At 33.8% G+C, this 9,791-nt stretch overlaps 2 protein-coding genes across 5 annotated transcripts in view; one reads left to right on the forward strand and one right to left on the reverse strand.

The window, feature by feature from the left end:
- Positions 1 to 9,791, forward strand: part of LOC106692379 (uncharacterized) — a 46,347-nt gene that overhangs the window by 1,372 nt on the left and 35,184 nt on the right. The gene's annotated exons all lie outside the window — the stretch shown is intronic.
- LOC106692375 (fructose-1,6-bisphosphatase 1) overlaps positions 1 to 9,791 on the reverse strand; it is a 38,620-nt gene that overhangs the window by 1,200 nt on the left and 27,629 nt on the right. For all 3 annotated transcript variants that reach the window (XM_067047028.1, XM_014438290.2, XM_014438289.2), the window contains 3 exons: positions 9,402 to 9,558; positions 7,280 to 7,417; positions 1,898 to 2,014 (listed from right to left, as the gene is read on the reverse strand). In XM_067047028.1, coding sequence (XP_066903129.1) covers positions 1,898 to 2,014; positions 7,280 to 7,417; positions 9,402 to 9,558 — 412 coding nt within the window. The remainder of the gene's footprint in view (positions 1 to 1,897; positions 2,015 to 7,279; positions 7,418 to 9,401; positions 9,559 to 9,791) is intronic.

Raw genomic sequence — 9,791 nt, forward strand, 5'->3', positions numbered from 1 at the left:
TTTATACACTTATATTATAACCTCACTTGTAACCTTCCTTTAGGAGTAAGGTTGGACGTGTGAATGAAATAAATGTTTTGAGACTATAATTTGGATAGTGTTTTTAAATTATTTAGTAAAAAATTGCCAGTCTCAAGAAAGAAATTTAAAGATTATAAATAATTTTTTTGATAATCCCGTCGAGGGAAGGGCTTCGGGCTCTACGGCCTGAAGTCATCTAAACCCTTCTCGCCTTTTATCCCCCAATTGAGCGGCCCTCCCCTTTCTTTGCACCCACCGGTCCGCGGTTGTTTGTAACCCTAATATTGTTATATATATTTATGATAAAGGAGGTAAGAAAAAAAAAACGGATCTAATGAAACAAATTAGAGGCAGAGATATAAAATGAAACGTGTGAATTTTTTTCACTATTCAAAACCCATATTTCGCTCTTATAAGTGCATTAAATCTAAATTTTATTAATTTAAGCTATAAGAGCATTCAGCTTTCTAATGGTTCTATTAACATAGGAATTTGATAAAATGCAGATGCGTTATGAATAATTATATGAACAATAGTCACCAGAAGATTTTTAAAAAAAACAGTTATCCACATAAATCAATGTGAAAAATTCCTAATTTTTAAATTTATTTGAAAAATTGTATTTAGAAGTTCGAGATGACGCTAAATACTAATATATTTACTTTTTCATATTATTAAAAAAAAAAAAAAGATCACTTCACCCTAAACCACATTTTTTTTTCTATTAGACAAGTTGATTATCTACAATATTGTCAAATATAAACTACATAAAATATAGTAGTTTTTATATAGAAACCCTTTCTGTGTGGGTGACGGTAGCACCTGTCTGCCAACCCATAAATTGCGAGTTCGATCCCGGCCCTTACCCGGGATTTTTTCAAGCTTAAAATTATGCAATACTCACTCAAAATCTCATCCCGGGCATTTGTGAGGCCCGTTAGCCAATGGGTGGCACTCACAAAAATAGGCGTGGGAGTGACGGACCCACCCTATGAAAACCACGTCAGGAAACGCGGGATGTATTTCAAGTCCAAGGCCTCGCTCGATGTACTTAAGAAATACATCGAGAGAGTCCAAGGCTCCACGGTCTTTCGCGCCAATGAAAAAAATAAAATTAAAATTAAATAAATAAAATATAGTAGTTTTTATATAGAAACCCTCACTGCGCTTCAATATTTGTACTAAATTGAAATAATTCAGACTCATTGACCTATCAAAGTGTGGTCAAAGATTTTTTTAGGAGTGAATCAAAGTTGATATTCGTCTATAGCACCTCGAAAAACTTGCCCAATTTACACCAAACTTGGCAAAAGAGGAGAAATTCAGCTTTCCAACGGTTGTCATAACGTGGAAATTGGATAAAATATAGAGGAAGTATGAAAGATTATGATGTTGACTGGAACAATGGTCACAAGAAAAAAAAAAACACTCCAAATAAATTGAGGTGAAAATTTTCTAATTTTTAATTTCTTTGAAAAATGGTATGGAGGGTTTCATACGACGCTAAAACTAATATAACTTGATTTTCCTAAAAAAAAAAAAAAAAAATTGTAGACCTACTTTTCTTAAATCCTGATTAAGTTTTTATTTTTATTTTTAGTGAATAAAAAATCAATTGTCAATTGTCATATAACAATCATGAAAAACATCTTTTTGAGCTACACGCCAAAAATTCATAATTTTGTTAATATATTCTGTTTAGTGAAAAAAATCGGACCATCCTATAATCATCCGGAGAAAATTTAGCAAAAAGTCCCATTACACACTGGAGATATCGTTCACCTGCCAGTGCAGTCCATAAAGCACAAAAAACCAGTTCATTTTTATATATTAGATTATAATTATAATCATAAAAAAAAATTAAATATTCTATTACCCTTCCATCTTTATTTTCACTGTCTTCAGGCGACAGGAGTAGTCCCCCAGAACGCATAATAATGTATCCATCGGTCAACCAACCACCTGTGTACCTCGAACAATACCCATCATCCTCCTGCAAATGAATATTTCATCAATTAATAAATAAAATTCAACCTAACGAAATGAAATTTTTCAGCTTCGTTATCTAAAAGTTAGGTATTAGTGTTGACCAAACCCTATATTGGAAAGCTCATATCACCCGAAGTTCCCGACGATCAATAAGTTAAGTCAAACTTTACAACTGCTAATAATTACAGGCTCATGACAATACAGCCCGACTGTATTTGCTAAAGCCATCTCAAATCGACTATGTCTTTTTGTTGGAAGGATTTTAAAATGAAGAAACGACAAACTGGTTCAGATTAAACATTCGAAAACTAAAGCTAAAATAAACAAAAGATAACTAACAATGAATACAAGTAAAATAAAAAAGGCTAAATTATGAAAATAAATAAATTTACAAATAAACAAACAAATAAATACTGCACGACGAAAGGTTGCTTCACTCCGATAGGTCAGAGGAAGAGTGCTGCCGAGATGTGTAGGTCGCAGCTCTTTTAGCTAAATAAACCGCTGCAATGGTCCAAAGTTGGTGTAGTGGTTCATCGATGGTCCAAATATCCAACAGTCGTATTAATGTATTAGGCGAGCCGACAAAATGAACGCAGACAGGGCTGATTACACACGTTCCTGGCCACTACTTATCCAGAACTCATATTAAAATCGAAACACAGAAGTGGTCTGGTTCCGAACTGTTATGACGACTAAATCACTCAAAAAATGTCCAAACTACTAAACTATAAGGGCAGACAGAGCTGCTTAGACGCTATCATGGACACTAATTAGCCGGAACTGCTCTAAAAAACTAAGATGGTCGGCCCGTTGCTAGGCAACCTCGTAGCGACGGTTATCAACCCTTAGCAAGTGCCTCTATTACTCATTATAACAAACAAATATAATTACATATTTTTTTCTTTTCGAATAACTAAATTTAAATAAAACAATACTATTATAAATATAATAAATGTAACTAAATTAAATACTAATTATTTAAATAGTACAATTATCTACAAGGTAATTATATTATGGCGTTAACAGTATTATCTTCTCCTTCCATAAGAACAAGCGTCCTGTACTTAAAGTCTCTAGGGTTGCAGGTTACGAGAATAGACCAGCAGACCCAGTACATCTGAGTGTCAACCCTAACAGACACCTTTCTCTAGCTATCCACTGTATAATCTTTCTCTCCGCTTCAAACTAATGATCTACAAAAGTGTGCTGAGGCCAGCTCTGCTCTACGGAGCACCTATGTTGACCTGTATAGCACCTTCAACGGACAAGAGGCTCCAACAGTTTCAGATCCGTACAGTGAGACATACACTTCAATGTCCAAAGATGGACAAGATACATACGACATTCAAACTACTGACTGTGACAGAATTTATATCAAGGAGACATCAATTATTTTGATAGCCTTTAGTACTGTACGAACCTATTATTTAGAACACTGACACCGACAGAACGGCCACAAAGTTGGCAGACACACAAACAGACTCAGACTCGACTGAGTACAAGTAACTGAATTATTTGAATGAACGAACCTGGTGAGCCCGGTCAACAAAAGACATATAGAATACAAACTACCCTTTTCCTCACCCCCCTCTAATCTAAATGCAGAAAAGGAGGCTACCTTCAACCCATTTTCATCATATCAACGCACGCACAAATGGGGCTTAGCAGAAATAAAAACATTAAAAAAATGAAATAAAAAATACTCATTAAGCTCGCAAAAAGTTCAGATCCTATGTATGCGGAGCATTAGAACATTTCCTGCATCTATTTCTACCTATACACTCTATAAAACATGGGTATGTCACTCACGTTTATATGGGTTCTAAATCATGTAGAAATCGTTCGGAGTGAACTGCCCGATCAAGCTGCACTTTGTGGAACCAAAGCCCAAAGAGTAAACTAATAACTATCAAAAAGGGCGTCAAATCCTGGGTACATCTAGCCGTAAATATCAAAGAGTGGAGGTCGTACTGACTAGGCTCAGAATAGGTCACACGATGCTCACTCACTCCTATCTTATCTCAAAACGAACACCTCCGAGAAGTCAATAATTTATCAATTAGCCATAAATTCAAGTCTTTTAAAGCCATAATAAGTAAAATAACCATAAACAAATCTAGGAATAACCATATTTCACGTCACACCCCAATAGCTTAGGATTAATCCGAGATTAAACTCAGATCTTTCAAAACCTCTTAGAGACGATGAGAAAAAAATAAAATTAATGTTTCAGTTTTTAAAATCAAATCATTTACTGGCACAAATGCAACATCAAGAAGAAAAAAGTGTTTAAAAAACAAAACAAATGTAAGCTAAATTAAATAAGAAATAAATGGCGTTGATGGCCAATGATATTTTACGCCATTAAACAAAACCAAACAAATTATACCACCGCTACCGACACCAACTCCCACAACCCACACGTAAGATCCTTGTATCGTCACTCATTTTCACCCACATTAACAACGGCTGTATATGAAGGCCTCTTGGTCTTGAAGGTAATTAACAGATCCAAGCGAATCATGAATTACTTTTTAAGATTTGTCTTCTGTAAGTTACATAACACAAAAATCAGTGAAAACTAAAATGACTTTATTCTAACATATTTACAAGAACTACATGTTACTGTTACTGTTACTCAGTCTCTATGTTCTAACTTAGCTATCTAGTCTAGGAAATATATATGAACACTTCAGAAGAGGGGGTAGGAAGAATAGTGAAATAGGAGAAGGGTTTTGACCAATCGGATAATTTTAGGAGACTAGGCGGGGCCTAGAGAGCCTATGAAATTTAGAAGTAAATATATGGGAGGGGGAAAAAAGGCGTGACGAGAAGTTGGGTGGTCAGACTTCTAAGAAAGAGACCATGACCTAAGGACTTGTGTGTACTGACTTACATATGTTAACCATAAAATAGTTGGACTGATGCAAGTCCATTGTGAGATGACACCTTGTACCTGCTTAAGTGTCAGCCCTTGCTATTGACACAGGATACTAAGGGTTTGAAAGGGCTGTTAGAAGGGTCTCAAGGGCCTTCTGAGAACCTAGTCGTTTTTATTGGGTTTTTTTTTCTATAAAATTGTAAGGAAATGTGAACATATGGAACCATACGTCTAAAGTGACTGAACCTATAGTTGGGCAAGGGGCAATTGTTTAAATTTATAATACCGGTTCCTTAACTTGTACCTCAAGGCTTCTCGTGTTTTCCACCTATGGCGTGTTAAAGTTATTCTTCCCTTTTAACCTCAAAGGATATTTTCTCGGAAGTTATCAGTGCCAAACTATCAATTTACAGTATGTTTTCTACATCTATAGTTTCCTGCAATTCAAATCCTCTATTCACCTACAAGAAACAAAATCCCTACATTCTGACCTCTATACCCCTTCCGACAGAACTATAACCTTCGAACCTTCCTCACTATAACATTAGCCCTCCTCATGTAAGCCTGCTTCTGAATCCAGTTGCTGCCACCATAGCGTCAATGATGAAGTACAAGAGCCGGGGAGAAAAAAAGGTAGTTATTTCACACCATTTTTTAAATTAATTTAATTAAAACTATGTATACTAGTTTTGTACATTGGTTTATACATATGAGTCTGCCAAGTAGTGGGATTACAAAATGGCGGTTGTTTTAAAAAGTGAAAAATGAATTAATTTGTATACCTTTAAAATTGCCAACAACAATAGAAAACCTAATATTTATTTATCATTTATTATTATTATTATTATATAATAGGCGACAGACCATGGAGGTCTATGTCTTGTCGTCTTTTCGTAGAGTGGGTTTGTCACTCCCACATCTATTTTTTGTTAGTGCCACTCATTGGCTAACGGGACTCACAGATGCCCGGGGAGTTTTGCATTATTTTATGTTTAAAAAAAGCCCGGGTGGGACCGGGATTTGATCTGACAACCATTGGGTTGGTAGACTGGCGCGTTGCCACACTGCTACCGCTACAAAATTAATTCATAGAAAAATAATTTCTAGTAGTTCAGATGTCTGCTCGCACTCAAAATAAAGGTAATTTATGAATTTAAATTTTGTCCGAAGAACTATAAATCAATTTATTTTAGCAAATATCATGAAAACTACTTCCTGCAAAGATGAACGTAAGGAACCACTTAATGGTACATCAAATTAACTTTATTTTGAGTGCTAATAGGCATTCGTAAGTCGAATGATTTTTGAGATATAGATATATAAAAATAAATTCACTAACTTCTGATTTTTCATTGTATTTTTTATGAAATATTTCTTTTTAAAAAGCTCTCGGAAACTATTGGACGTAAACAGCTCTGGTTTTAAATGGTCTTCTATTAGGTTAATGATACAGAGCTCTGATTGAAAAATTAATTATTTTTAAGGTTTTGAAACAGCCGCCATTCATCGCTGGGAATGAACTGGCGGACGTTGCAGGCAAACATGCACTTATCCTTCCGGGTCGGGGCGCGGCCATTCTAACACCCCAAGAAATAAGTCTCCCGATGAAAAATGAAATATTAGCTAGTTGGCAAGCCATGTGGAATGAAAGCCCGCCAAGCAAATTAAAAACTGTTAAAAAAAAAACGATTAAACCATGGACCACATCAAACCGTTCCAATCGCAGGGAGAAGGTGACTATAGCCAGATTGAGAATAGGTCATACGAATTTAACTTATGCATACCTGATCAATAAGCAACCACCGCCAAAATGTCAATACTGCAACAGTGTACTTACAGTCAGTCACATATTTGAGGAATGTCATTTCTATTACATGAACTTACGTAGATTGGGAGTGGGACCGAGTGTTTCAGATACCCTGAATGATGACCAAAAATCATAGAAATGGTTTTAATTTTCTTAAAAAGGAATAATATTTTGAATAAGATCTAAACCCAAAAGTTTGTCATATGTGTTAAAAAATCTAAAATAATTAATTATTCAAACTTAATTAGCAATTAAATTATTTCAAATTTTGAAATAGAATTATAAAGTGAGAAGCGTGGGCGTTGATGACCTTAAGGTTTTACGCCCAAAATTGGGGCTTTTGGGCGTAAAACCAACAACAACAACAGCCACCATTTCTTATTCTGCGAACCGATACTTGGCAGAATCATCAATTTTGATCAGTAATCATACATAGTTTTCATTCATTAGTAATCAAAAATTGGGGTGAAATAACTGACTTTTTTTCTCCTATTGGGCTCTTGTACTAATACTCTGCATCATTGTTTTCTATTAATAGGTAAGTAATAACTAGAACATATTATTTTGCATTTTGATACCTTTTTCGACTTCTTGCCCATCAACCAATCCTGAATTTTAGGGCAAAATTTGTAAAAAAGAGCTTCATTTACGGAGAGGATGTTCCCATGCCGGCGAATGAAGCAGCCTCGCTCGTACATCGTGAAGTCACCAGTCGTCTAAACAATCCATGCAATTATATACGAGATTGAGATTTCAATCACGTTTTATAATAATTAAAATATTTTATCTAGGGTTGATGCGTCATGATTTAGGTTCAGTCATAAAATATTATAAACTCAAGAACAAAACCAACACTGGTCTAGTTAACTTTTAGGTTTAAAGGGTAGACGCAATATTCTTTTTAGTATCGCAATATACAGATGTTGAGGTAGGTATTTGGTGGAGGGGGGAATCCGGCAAGTGGGCCAAGTAGTCCCTTTTGCCAACCCCTAACAAACTGAGTTGCCGCCGCGAACTAACCAAGGTGGGTGAGTGTGAAGATTAATTTTTCGGGAAAACTATAATTCAATTTATTTTAGCAAATATCATGAAAACTACAACTCATAAGAAGACAAAAGGCACAAACTACTTTATAGCTCATTAAACTAGCTTTAATTTGAGAGCTAATAGGCATCTGTACGTCGAATAGTTTTTGAGAAATTGATTTCTCAAAATAAATTTACTAACAGTTGATTTTTCAGTGCATTATTTATGAAATGTTGCAATTTAAAAAACAATTTAAGCAAATATTTCCAGGAATATTGAACATAAATAGCTTTATTAGGGCTCATGTTTTAGCCAATTTACATTACTTTAAATGGTGTCCTCTTAGGTTTTCTAGTGCCGTTCACAGTAGTACAAGAAAAAAATGCAGTTATCTCACCCCAATTTTTGATTACTATAATGAAAACTATGTATAATTACTAGTCAAAATTGATGAGTCTGGCAAGTATAGGTAGGGGAATAAAAAATGGCGGCTGTTTCAAAACCTTAAAAAAACGCTAATTTTTTATTCGGAGCTCTATATCTTATAAATTACCAACAACACTAGAAAATTTAAGAGAACATTATTTAAAGAAGAGTAAATTTTCTGAAATATTAGCCCTAAAAAAGCTATTTACGTCCAATAGTTCTCGAGATATAGCTTTTTAAAAAGCAAAATTCTTAAAAATCTACTGACAGATTAGTAGTTAGTAATTTATTTTGAGAAATCTATATCTCAGGAACTATGGCACGTACAGATGTCTATTAGCACTCAAATTAAAGCTAGTTTAATGGAATATAAAGAAGTTTATAACCTTTACCTTCGTAGGAATAGTAGCTTTCATGATTTTGCTAAAATAAATTGATTTACAGTTGTTCAGACAATAAATTTGATTTATTAAAAACTTTATTTCAGAAACCATTGGACGTAATGATGTCTGCCTTCGCTCAAATTAAAGGTAGTTCAATTTACTATGAAATAGTTAATTATGTTTATCTTTGTAGGAGTAGTAGGTTTTTTGATATTTGACAAAATAAACTCACTGTCCGAACAACTATAAATCAATTTATTTTAGCTAATTTCATGTAAACTATTACTCCTACGAAGATAAACATCATAAACTACTTTATAGCTCATTAAACTAGCTTTAATTTGAGTGCTAATAGACATCTGTACATCAAATGGTTTTTGAGATATAAATTTTTCAAAATAAATTCACTAACTACTGATCTTTTAGTACGTCCCATACAACATTTACATGAAATGTTGCTTGTTAAAAAGCTATATCTCGAAAATTATTTAACGTAAATAACTCAATTAGGGCTCATATTTTAGCAAATTTACTCTTCTTTAAATGATGTTTTCTTAGGTTTTCTTGTGTTGTTCCTACTTTTTAAGAGCTCCGAATGAAAAATTAGTTTATTTTATCGCTTTGAAACAGCTGCCATTTTCTATTCCCCCTACCTATATTTGGCAGACACATCAATTTTGAGTATTAATTATACGTAGTTTTCAATAAGGTAATCAAAAATTAGGGTGAGATAACTGCCTTTTTTCTCCTCTTGGGCTCTTGTATTAAAAGGTACTGACCTTGAATTTCATTTTTATTACATCGGATGTATAATAAAAAATACTTTATTGCGAATACAATCTAAAAACTCGAGAAGTTATCTTACAACATCAAAGACGGCGTAATGGATTCCGTCTAATTGCTTGAATGCAGTTGCCATGATGGTGCTGCATCCATTGACCAAAATACCTGCGGTGAGTGCTCTTCTACCGCAATTGAACACTTCCCTATCATATAAAGATTTACGACTTTCCTCACTCCTTCTGCAAACGTACAGATCATTAGTTATACATATTTATTATTTAGAATAATATTACAACCGTCAAAATAAGGCTTTAGAGCCTTAGAGTAAAATATAAAATAAAAATGCAATTATAAAACAACATAAAATATAATGAAAACAATGAATTTGAAAAGATAAAAAATAATAAACAATAATTAACAGAATATAAATAATCAAAATAGAAAAAATAAAACCATATATTATATAATAAAA

This window comes from Halyomorpha halys, unplaced genomic scaffold (genome assembly GCF_000696795.3).
Source record: "Halyomorpha halys isolate HHAL.00 unplaced genomic scaffold, Hhal_1.1 Scaffold54.1, whole genome shotgun sequence".
Classification (NCBI taxonomy): domain Eukaryota; kingdom Metazoa; phylum Arthropoda; class Insecta; order Hemiptera; family Pentatomidae; genus Halyomorpha; species Halyomorpha halys.